At 34.9% G+C, this 22,459-nt stretch overlaps 1 protein-coding gene across 1 annotated transcript; it reads left to right on the top strand.

Moving 5' to 3' along the window:
• The first annotated feature begins 38 nt into the window (after positions 1 to 38).
• On the top strand, positions 39 to 4,107 carry LOC111893557 (disease resistance protein RPV1-like). The gene is made up of 4 exons (XM_042902474.2): positions 39 to 1,507; positions 1,597 to 1,920; positions 2,006 to 2,905; positions 2,993 to 4,107. The coding sequence occupies exons 1-4, from the start codon at positions 470 to 472 to the stop codon at positions 3,158 to 3,160; spliced, it is 2,430 nt and encodes an 809-aa protein (XP_042758408.2). The 5' UTR covers positions 39 to 469; the 3' UTR covers positions 3,161 to 4,107.
• The last annotated feature ends 18,352 nt before the right edge of the window (positions 4,108 to 22,459 follow it).

Genomic DNA, 22,459 nt, shown 5'->3' with positions numbered 1-22,459 from the left:
TTGGTCTTATTATACATAAATATTTATGACCTTACACATTAGATATGCATATGGTTCGAACGAAAAGACAATATAGTTTGACGTGAAGAACTTACTTAAAAGTTTAAAACTAATAGTTGTTGTGAACGAATCAGGTTTTTGGAATATTATCTTGTCATTAATAAAGAGGTTAAACCTTCATTTATAAACCAACTACTACCTAAAATAGGAAAATAGAAATAAAGTAACCTAAAAGAAAACAAACCCTATTCTACAAATATCTAACACTAACACTTGTGATATAATTTTGATTTGGATCTTTATAAAAATAAAATCAACAAATCTGGTTTGTTAGTTTTTTGGATTGTGTTTTGTAATTCTTATTAAATCAAGTTTCAGGTTTGAGACAGAGTTTATTGAAGAAATTGTGAAGGACATCTACCGTAGATTACATGTACCCTTAAAAAGTGCTCAACCTCTATTTATTGGGATGGACTATTCCATTAACTTCATCACTTCATGGTTGAAAGATGGATCCTCACATACGGTAGACATACTCACCATTTCGGGTCTAGGCGGGATCGGGAAGACATCTTTAGCCAAACATGTCTATGGGCTATATTGTCATGAATTCAACAAAAGCAGCTATATTGAAGATATCACTAGGAGATGTGATGGAAAGTATAATGGGCTACTTGATATACAAAAACAACTGTGCGGTGACATTTCAAAAACAAGTTCAATTCAAGTTTACGATGTTTCAAAATACACATCAATGATAGAGAACGTAGTAGCTCGTAAAAGGTTGTTCCTTGTTCTTGATGATATCATTAGTATTGATCAGTTGGATGCATTACTTGGAAGCAAAGGTTTTCATCCCGGAAGCAAAGTTATAATAACAACAAAGGACAAATGCTTAACAGAGAGTTGTGCACTATTTAAAACAAACATTAAACCCAAGCATGTAGAACACTTCCTTGAAGGCTTAGATGAGACTGAATCACGACAACTTTTGTGTTCCCATGCATTCATGTGCAACCATCCCAAGGAAGGTTATGAAGAGGTGTCAGATAAGCTTTTGGAGTATTGTCAAGGACATCCATTGGCTCTTGAAGTTTTGGGCAAGGTTCTTCATAATCGAGGTGTGGCGTATTGGGAAGGGTGCATGAAAGGGCTAAAGAAAGAAACAAATGATCGTATAAATAATGTCTTGAGAATGAGCTTCAACTCTTTGCCATCCAAAAACAATAAGGACTTGTTTAAGCATATTGCTTGTTTTTTTGTTGGAATAGATAAAGATCTTAGCGAAACAATATTGGAGGCATGTGATATAAACACAAGATCCGGAATTACGAATCTCATTGATAAATGTCTTCTTAGTATTGGACGGAATAATGAATTGAAGATGCATCAGTTGGTTCAAGAGATGGGCAGATTCGAAGTACATCAAGAATCACCTAATAAGCCATGGAAGCGAAGTCGATTATGGTGTCATAAGGAGTCATTCAGAGTGTTGAAACAAAAAAAGGTACGAGGCCATGTATGCTTTTAGTAGTGTGCATGTCCAAAATATTTTGTATTGCCTAATTTGTTTATTTGCATTCTGTTTCTTATTAGGGTAAGGGAAATCTTCTAGGCCTTGCCCTTGACATGCGCATGCTTGAGAAAGAGAAGTTGGGAGCATCGTATGAGCTGAAAACAGATGCATTAAGTAACATGGATAATTTGATGCTACTACAACTCAATTATGTGTACATGAATGGGTCTTATGAGAACTTTCCAGAAGAAATAAAATGGTTGTGTATGAATGGGTTTCGTTTAAAGTCTACACCTTTAGACTTACCTATGCAGAATCTGGTTGCCCTTGACATGTCATATAGCAATATTGAATCGTTTTCCGGTTGTTATAGCAATCCACAACGACTTGAGAAAAGGCAAAAGGTAAAGTTATCTTCATTTATTAGTCATGCATGTGAGTTGATGAAATTCAATACGATACTATTACTAACTTATTTCCATTTTGTAGTTGGATGGCTCGTGCTTTAAAGAGAAAAGGTTGTTTGCTTCACTGAAGATTCTTAATTTAAGTTTCTGCGAACAACTTCATAGTGTTGGTGACTTTGACCAACTCCCTGCACTTGAGAGGTTAATACTTAGAAATTGCATTGGTTTGGTTGATGTTTGTGAATCAATTGGGCAATGTGTTGAGCTTATCCTCATCGATCTGAGCGATTGCATGAAACTTGAAAAACTTCCAAGAAATATAGGCATGTTAGAGAAGGTTAAAACAATGTTGCTAAATGGTTGTAATCTTGGTGAATCTGGAATCAAGAATATGGATATGGATTCACTGGAAATGTGCACGGTTACCAACATTGGCATAAACAGAGCCTTTGTGGGTGATATACCACGTGATTTGAAGTCCTCTGCAATGTCTTTACCAAGGTCTTTAGTAACGTTGTCACTTACAGAGAACAAGTTGTCCAATGAATCCTTTCCCATGGACTTCAGTTGTCTATCCATGTTAAAGGAATTATATTTAGATGGCAATCCTTTCAATTCCATGCCTAGTTGTGTGAGAACCCTTCCTAGACTTGAGATACTAAGTATGAAGAAGTGTAAAAATTTGAAGTTAGTCGAGTATCCTCCACGTACACTAAAAGAGTTGTTATTTAATATTGCTTATGTGCATCGTACAAACAAAGTTGTATTTGTTCCGGAAATGTCCCCACTCAAGATATCAATAGGGTTCTTAGACTGGGCATATTCTTCACTTGGGTTGAACGATTACGGAATTGAAGGTGTGATCAAAATCCAAGAAATGAGGAGTGTTGAAGAAAAGGTGTTACGTAACTTGGGCTGGACTAATTTAGACTTCCTCAACGAAAGGCGTGTGGGAACTAATTCTTCAGAATCTGAAATCCAGGTTTTGTCTAGTTATAACTTAATTGTCTGTGTTTATCTTTATCTGAATGCATATAATGTAATTATTATGATGGTTTGTATTTGGCAGAAGATGTTTTATGAACTTGGAATATTCAGCATATTGTATGAGGCGGAGGAGATGCCGAGTTGGTTTAGGCATAGAAGTGCAGGGCCATCAATATCAATTACCATCCCATCATTATCTCCAAACAACCTCCTTTCTTCACTGGCCAGTTCAGCTTTTATAGGGGTTTAAACTTTCTTCATATCTGTAATCTTTTCTAAAAGATGATTTCCTCTGTTTGGATTTTTCATGAATTTGTGGAACTTCTTTGTTAGAAAATCCAAAATTTCATCACAGTTTTTGGAACCCAACCTTCCTCAGCCCTTATTTATGATTAATATACAGCAAGCGCACAGGGGTTCGCTTCATAGTTTGTATTTCCTCCAATAAACTTTATATTATTCTTCATGAACATCATGTATTCCTAAGATCTTTAGATGTTTAGATTACAATTCTCACTGTTTACATTTGACCTCCAAGAATAGACATAAATTTTATATTTATCTTTTTTCACTTGAAGCCTTTTCAACTTGCTAACAAGCAAGGGTTTCCATTACATGCCTCCGCAGCTAATGCTTTAAAATTGTTTTATTGTAGTCTTGTATTTTTATGGACATGTTCTGATTCTTTTGATATTATTTTTTAACATGCCCCACATTTATTTAGCTGAGTCACATATATGTACAAACAAACTTAAAGAGATCTTTGTGTATATACTTATGTTTCTTTAAAGATATCCTTACATTTCCTTTTATTCGTAGGGTAAGGGGGAATCTTCAGGGTCTCGTCCTTATCATGAAAATACTTGACAAAGAGAGGCTGCAGTACATGGCTGTCTGAATTTAAAATAGATGCATTTAGTCAGATGGGTAACCTAATACTACTGTAACTCAATGAGTTATATCCTAATCTTTTCCTGAATAATTAAGATGGTTTGCTTTTCGTCGCCTCTGGTAATGATTTATCTTTTCGGTTTTTGTTTTTGATAGCTGTATATTTGATTGCAAAGAACAGAGGAAAACATTATAAATGGTTTCTTAGTTGATTATTAGACGTGTAAACTCGTAATGTTGTTTTTATTACTTTATATGTTTGTTATTTTGCTGATTGTGATTGAAAGTAAAGACTAAAATGTGATTGCTGAGTTGCTATGATTCTCATGGTTCAATGTTTTGCTGCTACATGTTCATACAAACCTTATTCGAATCTCTATCTTTTTCATTGGTTATTTTAAGAATAGCTTTTTAATTTTTCATTCTTGAGAACCAAAATCGAAAATAGATAATCTTCATGAGTTGTCTTTTCTGGAAGTGAAATTATTGCAGAGGTTGTCATTTTTTATGTTACTTTGTGTGACATGCCTTTACAGCAACACCCTAACTGAACAAACCCATGAAACTTTTAATTAATCCATCTTGTTACGTTTTATAGATGAAAGTTACTAAACACAAATCCTATCACCCAAAAAAAACAAAATGTTCTCATATAGACTCGTTAAATATTCATAATGGTGAAACACACACACACACACACACACAAAGAGAGAGAGAGAGAGAGAGAGAGAGAGAGAGAGAGAGAGAGAGAGGGGTGTTGGGTTTATTTGGCTTTATTTTTTTTAACTAAAGTTAGTTAAAAAAAAAAGGTGAATGAAATTAAGAAGGGTATAATTGTAATTTTATATGAGTCAAGGATCAAAGATGCAAGAAATTCAAACCACAAGGACCATTCACATAAAAAAGGTTAGGGACTAAATCTGCGATTTTTCTAAACCACAGGGACCATTTAATCAATTTTGTCTTCTTTTTCGTGCAACATTTTACTTTCATTTTTCTCATTAAGACATTGTATTTTGAAAGATCTACCTTATTATAGCATTGTGCATCCAGGCTTTCTTTTCTTATTAGGGCGACATAATATTAAAAAAAAAAAAATTCCAATTACAGCACTGAAAATTGATTTGTATTTGGATGACAATACTTGGATAAATTTTCAATGTATAATGTTGCAATAGGAAGAAGCTGAAAGCCTAATGTTAGAATAAACAAATAATTAGCCTTAAAATGTTTGTAACAAACACTCAAACATGACCTGAGGCAATACAATTACAACCGGAACCCAAAACAAAAAGGAGTATTATGAAGTGGTTTACTACTCTACTCATGTGTATAACATATACAATGCTGATCATTAGTAATGTCAAACTTATAACAATCAAAATGACCCACACATCCATGTTGACTGTGAGACCCAAAAACCAACTAAATCCATGATGCAAAAAGCATCCATAGCCCACAATCAAAGACCTCGAAACGATCCAAATTTGCACTCAACAACCAATTTGGATTGTGGTATTCAGTTTCTCAAGCACACATACAAATTACAAGGAGCATGAAACGATGAGTATATAGTTTTGTGTTATTCACTTGACTTCCAACGACATGAGATGGAATAGTATTCTGATCCGTTTTCCGGCATAGACTTCGTTGACTTATAAGAATTTTCAGATGAGATTTGTTTATGTTTTCCTCTGAGTAAAGTGACAAGTTCAATCCTAATTCCAACAGAGACCATGACTGCGGTGCTTTAAGACAATGGAGACATGGTTTGGAAAGGAGAGATCATGTTTTTTTTTTTTTTTTTCCGGTAAACCACATAATAACCGTAGTGGATTTATTGCCGCCGCGGGAGCAGTGTAGCTGAACATGAGGAGATCTTGTGGTGGAGCGGCATCTGGTAAATTAGGAATGAGCTCAAATTTTCATTTTTCAAAAGATCTTTTATTGGGCTTAAGTTATTGGACTAAATGAAGTTGTTAAATTAAATACTACGACTACAACTGAATTCGCAGGCATTGGGTTTTTATATGTTTATAAGATATTCTAAATGTTTGAAGTGAAATCTATGTAGTTTATAATAATTGCTAAATGTTAATTTTTCTAAATATATCCCTCCGGTAGATTGTTAATTTTTCTTAATATATGTTCCATGTACAAATTATAAAATGAATCTAATTTAACTTTTTTTTAATCACCATAGTGAGAATATATAAAACATATCATAAGAATATTCATCATACGGGCTTATTAGCTTGATCATTTATTTAGTTGACCAATAGTTTTAATTTTTTTTTTGAACGGCAATGTTAGTATTTGCTTGGGATTTAACACAAGACCTCCTGGTTAGAAATGAATGACAACCATTAAGTTTGGTCTTATTTAGATGGACTGTATAATTAAATTAATTAAACAAAGATAAGTATTATTGAGACCAATAACTAAACTAAGGTAAACAAAATTGTAAAAATGGTCCCTATGGTTTTTCATTTAATGTGGTTAAGGTCCAAACTTTTGAAAAGTTATAGATTTGATTATTTTCAACATTTTTGTTGTGATTTTCATCCTTGGTCCATTAACTTTAACTGGCTGTTAAATTTTTTTAAATGACTATTTTACTTTCAGGATCTATTTCTACAACCAAACTACAATGACCATTTCTACCAATCTTCTTTTTATTTTTTCTAAATTTTTATATATTAATAAATGTTGTTTTTAATATATATTATTTATATATTAATAAGTATTGTTTTATTAGATTATTAATTTCTTTAAATTAACTTTTTAAAATTTCTTTGTTATCGAATATTTTAATTAGATTATTATATATGAATCAATATTACTTTTAATATATACTATTTATATATTAGTAAATATTATTATATTGTATTATTAATTTATTTTAGTTAATTTTGTTTATTGGAGTATTTCTTTTTTATTGGATTATTATTTATTAATAAATATTATTTTTAATTTATAATATTGATATCCTAATAAATAATACATTATCAAATTATTAATTTCAAGTTAAAATTTTTAATTCTTTTTTTTGAATTAACTCCTTTTTATTTGAATATTACTTTTAATTTATTATTTTCTTTATATAATAAATAATATCTACTCTATTATTAATTTATTTTTATTGTATGATATTAATTCATTTTACTTTTGTTAGGTAACCACAAAGTTGTTAAAATACACAAAAACACCGACTCTCATCAACGAAAATCGTCGGGATCACCACCAAACACCTTAATTAGAGGTTCGATGTAAACCCTATTAACTTTTTTCCACTAGTAACCACCTACAACAACCTCTTTACAACCAATTGGAATCCTCCATATCCCACACAATGTGCAACAAACTCTTATAAACATTAAAAATGGCGGTGGTGATCAAGTGATGGTAGTGGTGTTATTGCAAATGACTATCATCATCGTTGGTTGGAAAAGGTTGATGAGTTTTTGTCCGACCTCCGATGAAGATGTTTTGTGGTGATCTCGACGATTTTCAATGATGAGAGACAACGCTTTTGTATATTTTGACAACTTTGTAGTGGAACTAATAAAATTAAAAAGAATTAATAGTATACACTAAAAATAAATTAATAATCTAATAATCCAAAAAATAGTATTTATTATTTAAAGAAAATAATAAATTAAAAGTAATAATCGAATAAAAAAATTATTCCAAAAATGAAATTTAAAGAGTAAATTACACGATTCGTCCATTGTCCAAGTGCAAAATTGCACGTTTAGTCTTTAATTTCAAAAATTAACTCGGATCATCCCTCGTATAATTAAAAGTTGCACGTTTCGTCCTTGACAGACATGAAATGACTATAATACCCTTTTGTATTTATTTTTCATTTACTTTTCATTTGTTTATTATTTTTTATTTCTTTTTTATTAAAAATGATACCCCCTACTCCTCCTTACCCTCTACTCTCATCCACCCCTAACATTCTCATACTTTTTTCTATCCTCGTGAAGAAGAACCACCAACAGTGTCCGGTGGAACCACCATCACCGTCATCATAATCTCCGTCGAGATGTTTGTAAAGGATTTCTGGATCTGAAGGATCGTCATCATCCCGTCTCCGATGGAACCATCAACGACTCAATAACCATTGCCAATGGAACCACCCAATCTGTAATCACCACCACACTAGTCTCCAAAGAAAGACCCAACCACAGTCTCCACCATCTCCAAAAAAACCCTGAAACAGCTTGTCCAATCACTCCTCCACCACCGAGAATCATCGTTAAAACCCCTATAATTACTGTAGTAAAAATCGAACCCGCAACCCAATGAAGAATCTTTCGTCAATATGGTGATGGTGGATCTCTGTAAGCTTAAAATCGATTGTTAAGGGATTTTCTGAGTAACTTCTCATTCTCTCTGTTTCAGCAAATCGAGTTCTTTATTTATGGTTTAACCTTCTTTCTTGTTGCAGCTGTGACAACCCAAAGTTTGTTCCGTTACATTACCCCGTTACCGTTAATGGAATATTCCATTTTATAAAAGTTCCGTTAATTAGAGGTCGCCAAATAAATAAATGTTTTATTTATTTATTTGATATGTCGTTAACGTCGTGATAAAAGAAATAAAGACACTTACTTTACATTTCCATTTAATTGGAAAAAGTTAGTTTTTATTATTACGACCACTAAATCGGGTGCGACCAAAAGCCCCGTTTAACGACAGTATCGGGTAGATTCCCACTGAGTTCCAACTCCAAGCCATATATAAAGGGGAATGGACTTCATTCCACCCCTTTTCACTCTTTCTCTCTATACTCTCTCTCATACAAACCTGATTTCGCCTCAAATCCGCCACCAAACGCTTCCAAATCATAAGTTCCCTTACCCTCGCTTGTTCTAAACATCTTGGCTTGTGATTATACCCCAAAAATCACAGGATTGGGACATGAAAAAGGAGTTTACAGCCTAAGAGCCTCCTTAGGCCTTAAACACCCAAAAAGTGGCCAAAATGACCCAAATTTGTCCTGTTGAGCCTAGGATCCATTTAAGGAATTTATCTAGGAGTGTTTAAACATAAAACACAAAGTTTTAGGGCCTAAAAGAGAGTTTACGGCCCAAGCACATGCTTAGGCCGTAAAGACCTCTTGTGCTTGTAAAAATTCCCCAAAAACCTTCCAATGCATATTTGGACTCGAGTTATGACTTAGGGAAATTCCATATCGAGTTTGGGACAAGTAGAACATCATTATTGAGGGGTAACTTAGAGTTTACGGCCCAAGCTCAAGCTTAGACTGTAAACTCCCCCAAACCTCACCAAATGAGGGTTTAAACCCCCCAAATTGACCTTATACCTTCACTAGAAAATGATAGGGTTGAAATAAGGGCTTAAACTTCCATGAAACCAAAGGTATAGGAGCTCACGGCCATGAACTCCCATAGGGATGGTTCATGGGCCGTAAAATCCCATTTGGACCCTTTAAACACCATAAACCCACTCATACAATTTAGTTTTGGGCCTAGCAAAATTCCACGATCAAGATAAAGCCTTAAAACATCCTAGAAACCCCTCACCATGAGTTTACAACTGTAAAATCATGGGGAGTTGTCCCAAGGCCGTAAACACCATATGGAGAGTTTACTCTTGGAGAGTAAACTCTATTCCTAAGCCATTCACACCCTTAAATGTTACCCGGGACACCCCAAACACTTAACCAAAGTGTTTTCCGCTCCTTAGAGTGCGTATACTTGTTTAATTAGTATTAAATGTACTAATTGTATGTGAACATATGTTATCATATGTTAAATAGGTCACTAAGTGTGTCCAAGTCTTTACTTGACACCGAACACCCAACCGGCACCTTCGTCGGATCCACTTACATCAGGTGAGTTCATACCCTTGAATGAACCTTTTAAATGTTTTTACATGTTTTATAGGGGGGGATACAAGTTAAACATGCCGGTTATCATATCAATCACATGTGATTCATAACCCGCATGCATAAGGATTTACCATACTGTACACTGTTTTACCGAGTAGGATACTATAAATGGCTTTCAAAAAAGGTTTTCACTTATTCAAAACTCTTACTTATACTGTTTTATCAAAATTCATTTTAAACTGGTTTATGAAAAGTTTTCAAAGAGTTTCTAAAGGTTTTCAAACTTATTTTACCAAAGAACACCAAGTTGTGATTTTCTCAAGAATACAGGTTTTCTTCCGTGTTTTGATACTCCTTAGTTTAAACTCCTACTTGATAACGCTTTCACTTTGTGTTGCGTTTATACCGGTTATCGCCTCTATTTCGCTTATACTTGTAATCGCTTATACCTGTTGGACACTCTTACTTCACTTGTTGTCGCTTCTACTTCACAATACACTTATATTTGGTACGCTTATACTTTACCATTCGGTTATTCCACACTATACGTTTATACATTACGACTCGGTTATTCCACATTGTACGTTTATACATTACGATTCGGTTATTCCACACCGTACGTTTATACATCACGACTCAGTTATTCCACACTGTACGTTTATACATCACGACTCAGTTATTCCACACGGTACGTATACACACCACGATTCGGTTGTACTTCACGATGCGTTTCCACTTGATACACACTCAGTCGTAGTTAGATGTATGTCTGTGCTTGTATAGGTGCATATAAATAATGATTGAAGGACTTAGGAAGGCTTGTCCACCCTATTTCCTTTTCTTCGTTGAGATGTGGTCTAGTGGGATCGGATGGCTGTCCGAGGGTCATTTGATTCATTAGTTATATATTATGTATACGAGCATAGACATATAGGTTCACTCTAGTAAATTCAGTTATGAGTCTCTACCTCTTGTTCAACACTTACATATGAAACCCACTACCCATTATTGGGATGCATCTTCGGGACACGGCCTTCTCCGTCGTCTAGTTGGTAACCAAAGTCTCCTGTAGGGAGAGCGGACATTGTATGTATAGATCTATACGGGATTGACACCCCCGCACCCTGACTGCTAGCTACAGTCCACGGCTTACCAAGCCAAGGGGTGACAAATGTCATATTTTATAGATGCTTGTAGGGCGCCAGGTACTCTAGTGTCGGTTAGTATGGTTACGAGTATCCTAGGTTACCTTATAATTCATGGTCTTAAGGTAACGGTACTTCACCAGCAAATTACACTGTATGCTGGGAAACCCATTCTCAGAGTCACACTGTTCTTAGACCTTGCTAGCCGTATCTTTCATTTGATACTGTCTGCAGTCTGTATTCTCTGTTTTTAGACCTTGCTAGCCGTATCTTTCATTTGATACTGTCTGCGGTCTGTATTCTCTGTTTTAGACCTTGCTAGCTGTATCTTTCATTTGATACTGTCTGTGGTCTGTATTCTCTGTTTCGACCTTGCCAGCTGTACCTTTTAGTTGGTACCGTCTGGGGTCTGTGTCATCTTTGTTAGACTGAGCCAGGCGTGTTGTTTGTTCGATACTCTCCTGGAGTCTTTGATTCCTTTGCCTTAGTCAGCAGTCCTCACTGCTGAGGAATATGTTATTTCCCTGATTTCTCTTGCTTTCTTTAATAATCAAATTTTGTATTTTAATAAGGACAACGATTAAGGGAAAACTACTTTTTACCACCTAACTCCGTCCAGTCTTGGTAGAAGACTGCTTTTATTAAAGAAAATATAGGATTTTCTGGAAAAGTCACTAATGAAATGGACACTCTAAAATTACGACTTTTATTAAAGTTATTTGATTAAAATGAAACTAAATACTTATGAACTCACCAGCATTTGTAAAAAATGCTGATACTCGCTTTTCAAATAACTTGTATTCTTAGGTCAGCATTAGACAGGTACATCCTCGGAGCTGTTGATGAAGATAGCTTAGTACCATGTTGTACTTATTATATTTGCTTGTATTACTCTGATATATTGTAATGTAAACCATGTAAAACTTTTACTATTAATGCAATGTTTTGTTGTACTTGATTACTATAATGCATGTGTTGTGATACTTGATATGATGTCATCCACCCCAGAACGTTTCCGCCGTTCCGGTTTTGGGGTGTGACAGCAGCTGATTTTAGGGTACCAGATGAATGGTTGTTGTCAATGGAAATAATTAGAAATAAATGGATTTGAGCCACTGGGTATCAACTATATCATGTTCACTGTCAATGGTAAGACGGGAAGAAACTAGATTCCATTAATGGCACTAACCAAGCTTCGATTTTAGATGGAATGTGCATTTTGGGTTTTAATGGAAAACAAATTTATTGTGTGTTTGTTTGTTTATGTCATGTTTGGAAAATAGGAGGGAGTAGTCTTTAATGGCTGAGATTTAGCAGTGGGAGTTGAGTGTGGTGTTGGAAATTTGGCTGGTGGTGGTGCCAGGAAATGTATTTGATGAATAAGGGGTGGAGGGCAATGGAAAGGTGAGTGTAAGACCGGGTGGGTCCTACTAAAATATTAATCATAATATTTCATTTCTTTTAATGTATAAATTGCAAAATAAATGTTAAAAAACTGATTAAGAAATAGAAAAGAGCAATATAGTCATTTTATGTCTGTTAGGGATGAAACGTGCAACTTTTAATCATACGAGGGACGATCCGAGTTAATTTTTGAAATTAGGGACTAAACGTGTAATTTGACACTTGAACCAGGGACGAATCGTGTAATTTACTCAAATTTAAAAAACTTAACAAAAGAAATTAATAATCCAATAATATAATATTTATTAGGATATAAATATTCTATATTAAAAATAATATTTTTTAATATATAATAATCTAATAAAAAATAATTACTCCAATAAAAAATTATCTAAAATAAATTAATAATCCAAAAAGTACTTATTAATATATAAATAGTATACATTAAAGTTAACATTTATTCATATATAATAATCCAATTAAAAATCCAATAATAAAAAAAATTAAAAAGTTTATGGCCTTTAGTAGCTTATTTTGGTGTCATTCATGGATTTGAACATGTTATGAAGTTATGACTTCAGATCTAGACATTTCATGGCCTATTGAGACCTCCAGTTGCCAGATTTATCAAGTATTGGTCCTCCTCCATGCCTTAGGTCCCTTATAAAGCTTAGTTTTAGTGTTTTTAGCCTCTTGATACCATGCATGGACGTAAAGTTAGCAACTTTACATGGTATCTCAGCCCAAGGGGACCAGATCTATTGTTTGGAGGAATTAGACTCGCTTGGAAGTGACTGAATGAGTTAAAACTAAGGAAACTCGACTAGTTGTTTACCCAACTCGGCGAGTTGGATCGTGGTCCCCCAACCTTTTTTAATAGTGAGCAAACTAGGCGAGTTGAAGAGATGACTCAACGAGTTGGCTAGGGTTTTTCTCAGTTTTCTGAAGATAGAAGGAACTTGACGAGTCCACAAGGGGACTCGACGAGTTGTACTGAAAAAGTCTTGATTCTGTTGAGAAGGAGGAACTTGGCGAGTTGAAGGAAAACTCGACGTGTTGGATCGCGATTACACAATTGTGTGATTTATGGGAACTCGAAGAGTTGAGGAGTGAAGTCGACGAATTGAGTTAACTCGGAGCATTAACTTTAACTTTGACTTTGACTTTGACTTGGACCAAGTTGAACCTTATGGAGTTATGAGTATGAAAGGGTAATTAAGGAAATCTTTATGTATAGGAGCTTGAGTTGGGTTGATTTTCGGAGCCAAGGATTTTCAGCTGCTTTCCGGTATTCGAGGTGAGTTACCTTCCGGTAGATGTGGGTCTAAGGCACCAATGCCGGCCCACTAGTACTTGTTTATATGTAGAAGATTGTCTTTGTGATAATTGTCTGGTATGCCACTATCTGTTATGCTTTTTATATGCTAGTATGCTATGATAATATGTGATAGTGGTAGGAGGGGTGGATTAGACCCTATAACCGGTTGAGATAAGTCGGAGGGTAGGTCAGGCACCCAGATATGCCTAAAAGTATGGTTATGATATGTTATTATGTGGTAGTGGTAGGGGTGAAATAGACCCTGTAACCGGTTGAGGTAAAATGGAAGGTAAGTTGGGCACCCATATATGCCTGGCAGGGTAGGTTAGGCACCCAGATATGTCTGGGGTAGGTCGGGCACCCCGATATGCCTGACATGGGTAGGTTGAGCACCCAGGTATGCTCAGCAGGGTAGGCCGGGCACCCAGATATGCCTGATAGTATGGTTATTTGTATGGTATGTGGTATGATGGGGGAACTCACTAAGCTTTGTGCTTATAGTTTTTAGTTTTGGTTTCAGGTATATCTTCTTCGAAAGGAAAGGAGCTGACATGATTGCAACACATCACACCATGATTTCCGCACATGATATCTTTGGGATTTATACTCTGATGTTGTTTTATTATGACATGTTTTGACTATTGATATATTAGATTTGATATGTATTGACACTATGGATGTTTTCAAAAAATTGGTTTTTATAATTATTAAATTAAAAATGAAATTTTTGGTCTTAAATTTTGGGATGTTACATGGTAGGTTTTTGGTTGGAATGGAAGGAGCGGAGGATGAAGAAATGATCGGTTGTGTAGAGATGATCTTTCGAGGATTTTGAACACCATAGCCCCACGGTGGGCGCCAAATTGTTTTGGTCAAAAATTACACAAATATAAATCAACCAAATGGAATGAGAGGTTGTGATGTTCGAATTGTGCAATAGAGAAAGATAAAGAGAATGACATGATTGTTTACAAGGAAAGCCCTTAATCCTTGATAGGATCTCCGACACAAAACCTTGGGAGGCGATAATGATCACATGCCTTGATGATTTTATTAATATAAAATGATGATTACAGAGAGAGTAGGTAGAGTGTGTCATTTGCGAGATACATGTGTCAATTTATAGCCTAAACTAGCTAACAAGATGTCCGATATTCCCGGGATCCTCTATGACCAGCTTTCTGAACGTTGTTTGACTTGGTATTCCGGGTCTTTAGCATAGTTGACACGACTCTCTGTTGAGAATAAGTCTTCTCTTTACTATTTCTACATGTGTGTTAATTAAGAACAAAATATAACCTTTATAAATGTTAGTAGATAACAATAACGGTAATAGTAGGGATCCTGAATATTTGATGAGGTTTGAGGATCCTAAATGCTTTAACGATCCTGGCCCTAACAATTACTACCATAGTGGTTTGTAAAATAATTACCAATACATAGTGGTAAGACAATAATAGGCCCTACATTTCTAATATATTAATAAAAAATAAGTAGAAAGGGTAACAATCGGTTACTCCATCTCTCTTTTCTTCTTCGATTATTTCCTTGTCTTTTCACTTCTGTTTTAGACTTTTTGTTGCCAGAGGTAGCACATGAAGATTTGGAAGGTCTACAATGAAGCTTGCCTCCCCCATTGTAGTGTCGAGACTGTCAAACCACCATACCAATGAACCTCATCGCCCCTTCGCTGACAAACCCATTTTCCCAGACCCTCATGCACCTAAGAGGATAGGAATATATTGTTGGGTTTTGAGCATTCTAACACTCCTAAGTGTACATGCAACCCTAAATACCTTGGATCTATGTTTTCTCTATTATACATGTAAATAAGAACTTCCAAGGTATTATCCTAATCTAGCATACAAAAACAATGAATGTAACAAGATAGAATACATACCTCTTTGATGTAGAAAGTCTTCATGAAGCTTGAGTGCCTAGCCCCAATAGTGTGGAAGCCTCAAATGGAATCACAATCATCAAAACACTTAGAATAGCTTGAGAGAATTCTACAACTCATGAAATCGGCTAGCCCTTTCACTTCACACACTAGTGGCCGATTTTGGTCAAGAATAATATGCTTATATAGTTAGGGTTACACCATGTAAACCCTAATTGACATGGCCTTTCATTTCCATGATCCATGGGTACAAATACACCATGGAGCATCCATGGACCATCCTATGGGTTTTAGCCCAACTTGATTATCCATGGAGCATTAGCCCACTATACAAGTATGGATGATTTACACAATCAACCCATATATTTAATTAGTCTTCTTTTGATCACTTAATTAATCCTAGATTAATTCTTGATCAATACTAATTAAATAATCTTATTATTCTTATTATTAATATACTAGAACTTATAATATATTAATAACCATAAGTGTCTTATTTCTCTCATTATAGTCTATCCAAGTGCATGATGGTATGCAACCCAAATGGACCATGTCGGGTCGGGTCAAGTCTTACCAATTATAGTTATGGACTTAGACATTAATCCAACAGTCTCCCACTTGGATATGTCTAAAACTATTATTGCGTATGACTTCAGGAACCAACTGGCAATCGTAGCTCTCAAAAGCTTCTATCGAACTCTGACCTTGTAGATGAACTCTGACCTTTGTCAGTGACTTGTCCATTAGATAAGGGATCATATATTCCTCCATTCTAGATATCATATGGACTGAGACATGGATTATAATCATTCTCTCTGTCCATTTGTTGTTTCCCGATTTGCGATTTATGACGACTGACTAATTGAACAAATCAAATCAGTCCTGGCCCGGCCGAGCACTTCCATTTGTCATCATCAAATCATCGAGGGGCCCACAGATATCGCTTTTATCCCGAAGGTAAAAGGAACGGATAAACTTCGACTCATATGGCTTGTTCTACTACTTGTTGAATCATACACAAAGGCACGTTTTATAACACCGAGTTACCGTATGCGTTTACGTGCAATCAATGTACTATCAACTCATAGTAACAACTCATATCTCTAGGTTTGAAGAATATAAGATTTTATCGTCTCATGATCACTCGTGATAAAATCCATGAAGTGATTCCAATGAGCGCGGGTTGAATCCAATACTCAGAACTTATGAGCACTCATGAGTGTTGTAGCCCATTGTCCAACACCTTAGACCTCTACAAGCCAACCCATGACAATCTTAATTCATATCTACTTCCAACATATGACCGACTGTGGATGGTTTGAATAACTTAGTCATTCCGGAAGAATAACCCAGTTTATTCGGGAAGTCAAAACATGCAAAATGAAACACAATAATAATTGAATCCAATATGGTATCAACCCTTTGAACATAAATAAAACACCTTTTATTTATCACCATATGATTACACATTATTCATTGTATACTGTTTCAACTATCAACTTTATTCTTGAATTTAAAACAATAGTTGTCCTATGCTCCAAGCATGTACACTATGTTTTCTTAAACACTAGTCATGCCATACACCAAGTATGCATACTATGTTTGTCTATGATCTTTACTTTGTGAACTAGATCAATTGAACATAACTTCAATGATTCTCTTTTCACACTCCCAAATCCTTACCGCAAATGCAAGAATTCCAAATTCATGCCATTTACTGAAATCTGTTAGATTCTAAACTTATATGCATTGATACTCTTGTAACGACTATGCACAAACTCACAAAGACTTGGCAACAATCATTACAGAGTATTCCAAAGGAGATCAACTCCTTGGAAATATCCTTCTTGCATTAAGTTTCCTTAATCTTACACAGATTGAAAATTCTAACTTTGAAACATTTCCAGATTCCATTTTGACTATCACTTCTGAACAAGAGTTGCCTCCTTACAGATTATGTCAATATGGTCCTTCCAGAATTATCACTATACTTCCAATTGTCCTTGAGTAAACAATCTTTGGTAAACCTTAGATTGTCCTCGACAATCGTTTAATCCTTTTAGTCATACCCAGTTCTAAACCTTTTCCCTTCTTAATGCCCCAGGCATTTGGAAAATTTTAGAACGGATGATTATAGCACATGTAATCGATCCTATATTCGAAGCATATGGGACACGATTCATGATGTCTCACATAAAGACTAAACCAGTCTTTTGCTATAATATGTCCATTTCAATTTGCCAAGTTCTCATAATTCAGATTATGAAAAGGGATGCCGTAATTATAATCGAATTTAAGAACGCAAATAATGGACCCGTATACAGAATTTCCTTATGTTGAGCCATTCCAACATGAAATTCATATATATCCTTGACTAAATGATTAAAACCTCACGATCTAAGCTTATAGATTTGAGATGAAGTATAATTTCCTCTCCCTTAATTATAGCAAAACAACTCTTTCCCAATTGAAACTTTTGTTTTTCTATAATTAACATTGCTAACTTGCAATACTTATCATAATTATCATGCTCCCACTAACATGATGATTATTAGCATAACACTTATGCTCCCACTAGCTTTGACATGTACCCAGAAATCAGCTGGACTTCTAGAAATCAATACTTCATTGACTTTCTTACCAAAGTTCAGATTTCTGATACTAGAGTGTTTTAATAAGACTTTATCAAAATCATACACCTTCCCTTAGATAGCACACTTGTGAGTCTAAACAATTATGAAGAGGTATGCCGTAATCATAATGGTTAGACCTTTTTGCCACTTCTCACAAGTCCATGTTAGTGTGCCGGTAAACCACACACGCTCCACTAACGACTTTGAGAATGCAAATATCACAATTGCTATCTAGATAAAATCTACTTAGTGAAAGTGTTTCCTCACCATCATTTTCATGAATCGGAGAGAAACCTTATGACACTTAGATTTACTGGTGTATGTGTTCTTATCCATGTGAATGGTCAAAATCATAATCACAAGACAAGGATAATGACAAACCCAAAATCATATAGACTGAACTCAATCTTAATTTCTTGCCACCTGACAGCTCAAGGGCCTGTCATTGCTTCCAAGTAGTTGTGCAACCAATTGAGAACTCTAAGAACTCATATGCAAAGCCAACTTTAACTGGAATGGGCACAGATATGTCAACACGATAGGTTATAAACCTCAAGTCGTGTGCTAGTGAAGAACTTCAGGTTTTATTCTTGATTAGTTCTTGAGACTTTCAAGACCTTTAAGACTGCCACTGTCCTCTTGACCTATAAGACTCCCTTGTCAAATATCCAAGAGATAGTGTAGATTCTAATCAAGACAAACACTTCACACAATTGGCCTTAGTTGGTCTTTGTTTTATCCAAAACATCACAACTTACCAATTTCAAATGTACAAGAGTAGGAAACTTTTACACTTACATTTGACAAGTGTTTTTAAAACTTCTTAAAGACATGTCACTCAAATTACAATCTTGGAGTATGACTCTAAGACTTGTATTGGAACGAAGTATGACTCATCTTCTTGATTTAGCCACTTCACCAATTCATAGCTCCTTTTCTTAGCTATCAGAATGCACTTAGAGGATGAATTGTGATTAGGTCTCTAAATCATTAAGATGATCATAAAAGGTGATACTAAAGTACTCTCCCATCTTTTCAGATTTGAGAAACTTTTATCCTTCTGCCTAATTTGATTCTTCTTATTCGCTCTGCCATACATTGAAACCTTTTCCAATGTCTCAGAATTATACTTAAACTTGTAAGTATAACCATATTTACTGAACTTAAGTAAATCATGACGAATAGTCTTATCAATCTTTTGTGGTGGACTTAATCAGTGCACAAGAATGTATACTTGATCCCTTAGTCCTTTACTTAACTCACACATCCATGTGAGCAAGTACTTAGTCTTAATTTTCCAATACTTGAAGATTCTCATTCACCATGCTATACAACTTGCATGATTCCAAGTTCCGGTCCAATTGCAACTTGGGTGATGAGAATCTTTCCTTATTTGGTAAATCTAGACATTACCACAAATGAAAGAATCAATTTCATATTTCCACTCTTGCTATTAATGGAATCATATAAGCAACAATTTTCCCTCAAATGCCATTGTAAGGATATTTTAAAATAAATAAAATCAAAAAAATTTTCTTTTATTTTAAAACTTTGCGGAAAAAAAACTTATCCTTACAATCCATAAGCACATGAAAACTTGTTGTTATCTATTCCTAAGCAATATATCATAACTCCTAAGAAGTAGCTCAAGAATCCGATCTTCAAACTATGCGATAGAAATCCATCTACGCGATCAGATTCAGCATATTCTTTCTTTAAGTTTCTTCACTTTTCTTTGATTCTTAAAACATCACCATGTGACCCAGTCACATCATGTATCAAGAATCTCAGAATAGAAACTTAACAGAGTTAGATAGTGGACTTTACCTGAAGTAGAGTCAAACTTATTGACTTTAACATCCTTAGGTAAATTTGGCAGCTTCGCAACCAATGCCCCTCTCTTTGGCAATATAAACATATGGACCCTTTGATAATGGTACACGAGACTATCACAGACTTAGCTTTTTCTCTTTACCATTTGGTCAACCGAGTTGACTATGGCCGATCCCTTTCCATTGGGAAGAGAATGCTTTCCGGGATTTCCTGTGTCACTATTGTCAATGTCCATCAAGTTTTAAGGAAGTTGATCTTAACAAATAGATAAGATCATTAAGGGTCTTGTCATAGTCTGTTTCATAGGTGTCCCAAAGGAACTCACTATGTGACTTAGAAAGTGATTGAACCACCAACTTTCTCAAGACTTTGACACCCAACTCTCCCGGCTTGTCAATATGTGACTACATCTCCAAGATGTGATCACACCTAGACCTTGCCTTGCCAATAGGGCTTGAGTGACCTTAAACTTTTCAAGAACTTGTGGGTTAGGGAGAATAGTTGGAGGAGGAGAAAAAAGTATGATTTCCAAGGGACATCATCTTCATTTAGGAAACCTTGTTCCAAGAGATTTGGGAAGATCATAGGTGTCTATTACAGACATCTTTTGGGAGATATTCAAGATAGTTGATTTAAAGTCCTTAATATGACACCCAATATGAAATATTAAGGCTAGGACCCAACAAACTATTTTATAACTTAGAAGAGGTATGCCGTAATCCAAGCTATAAAATATTTGAAGGTAGGTGAATGACGATTCACCAATTTCCACCAAGATAAACGAAATGTATTATTAGGTTTTAATTGGTTTTTTGAAACTCCTAGATCTTTGAGATTCATTGAACTGTTCAAAGGCATGTTTCAATCTCGAGTGTGCCCTTCAGGTTTTGTGACTGGGATGCCGAGGATCACAAAACAAGGTGTGAAGTAACCATGCAAATCACTTGGTACCCTTAATAAATTACCCCTCAATCGATGTGCCGGTTAACCACACACGCTCCATCGATACTATGATAAATATTAAGTCACCCTTTACCTACCTTGTTAAGTCCAAGTTAGTGTGCCGGTTAACCACACACGCTCCACTAACGACTTAGACAAAGTGTAAAGTGTAATTTCATGGGTTAGCACCTTATTCACATTTTTCCTAAGTAACTAAGATTGGGTATTATTAAGAGTTTAGTTACTTAGTATTATCATTAATACTTTTAATGAAGGAGAATTATAGTCTTGTCAAACCCGTTCGGCTAACGACCCTCCACCGGTCAAGCAAGCGGTGGGTGAGAGTGGACACCCATTAAGTTGCCATTTTATAGGCAACAACCTTATACCCACCTTATAGACCGGCTTCGTGAATGAGGCGTACTAGCGGTAAGACTGACTTTACTCTTATACATATATATATATATATATATATATATATATATATATATATATATATATATATATATATATTATTAACTTATAATATTATAAAGTATAAGGGTTGAATTTTAACTTTTAAATTCTAAGGGCTAACATGGAATTAACGTATTCATAAGTGAAAACTTTTCAAATTCCAAAACTTGAGGGCAAGTTTTGAAACTATTCAAAACTAATTAATTCCATAACTTATGTGTTTAAAGTAGTTTTAATCCAAAAACTCTTCAAGTTCCATAACTTGAGGACAAGTTATGGAAGACTTTAAACTAATAAAAGAACTAACTTTTTCTTTATTTTATAACTTATGGATTTAATTATGGTTACATATTTTCCTTTAATGAAGTGACTCTTGAACTTCCATAACTTGAGGACAAGTTATGGAGTCATAAAAAATTATTCAATGACACAAGACTCTTCATTTTGTAACCATTGCCAACTTTTATGAATTTTATGAGTCTTTAATGTGACTCTTCATGTAACTTGAGGACAAGTTACACAAACACATTTTATACTCAACTCTTAGATTAAAATGGATTGAAAACAACTATTTCAATTAACTTTTCTATTAATCTAAGCAGCTCATAAGAACAAGATAATTCAAATCAAACTTTTTCATGTAATTAATCTAAACCTTAAACTAATACAAAACATGAATCTATTGACAATTATCTTTGAAAATGGATTAGCATGAACATTACCACATCAAAAAACAAGTTTATAAGTTCAAAAACAACTTAGGGTAATGTTCCTAGTCCATTTCTAGCCAAAAAACTCGAAAATATGCTGTCTGGGGGTCCAACTCGTCGAGTGCATGAACCAACTCGGCGAGTTGGATCGAATTGATCACATTTTAGGCATGGACTCGCCGAGTCCTCTGAAGGACTCGTCGAGTCTGATGATCAGACAGCACCAAATTCGTTTTTTTCAGCTTCTATTGCAGGTATAACATGAAAACAAACCTGGCTCTGATACCACTGTTGGGTTATGAGCATTCTAACACTCCTAAGTGTACATGCAACCCTAAATACCTTGGATCTATGTTTTCTTTATTATACATGTAAATAAGAACTTCCAAGGTATTATCCTAATCTAGTATACAAAAACAATGAATGTAACAAGATAGAATACATACCTCTTTGA

The sequence above is a fragment of the Lactuca sativa genome, chromosome 1, assembly GCF_002870075.4.
Source record: "Lactuca sativa cultivar Salinas chromosome 1, Lsat_Salinas_v11, whole genome shotgun sequence".
In the NCBI taxonomy this organism is placed as follows: Eukaryota; Viridiplantae; Streptophyta; class Magnoliopsida; order Asterales; family Asteraceae; genus Lactuca; species Lactuca sativa.
Note: the sequence above shows the minus strand (reverse complement) of the source record. Positions and strands in the feature narration are given on the sequence as shown.

Coding starts and splice junctions, on each gene's coding strand:
- LOC111893557 (XM_042902474.2), top strand. CDS start 470: ATGGACTATTCCATTAACTTCATCACTTCATGGTTGAAAGATGGATCC. Junction 1,508..1,596: donor GAGTGTTGAAACAAAAAAAG/GTACGAGGCCAT, acceptor GTTTCTTATTAG/GGTAAGGGAAATCTTCTAGG. Junction 2,906..2,992: donor CTTCAGAATCTGAAATCCAG/GTTTTGTCTAGT, acceptor TGTATTTGGCAG/AAGATGTTTTATGAACTTGG.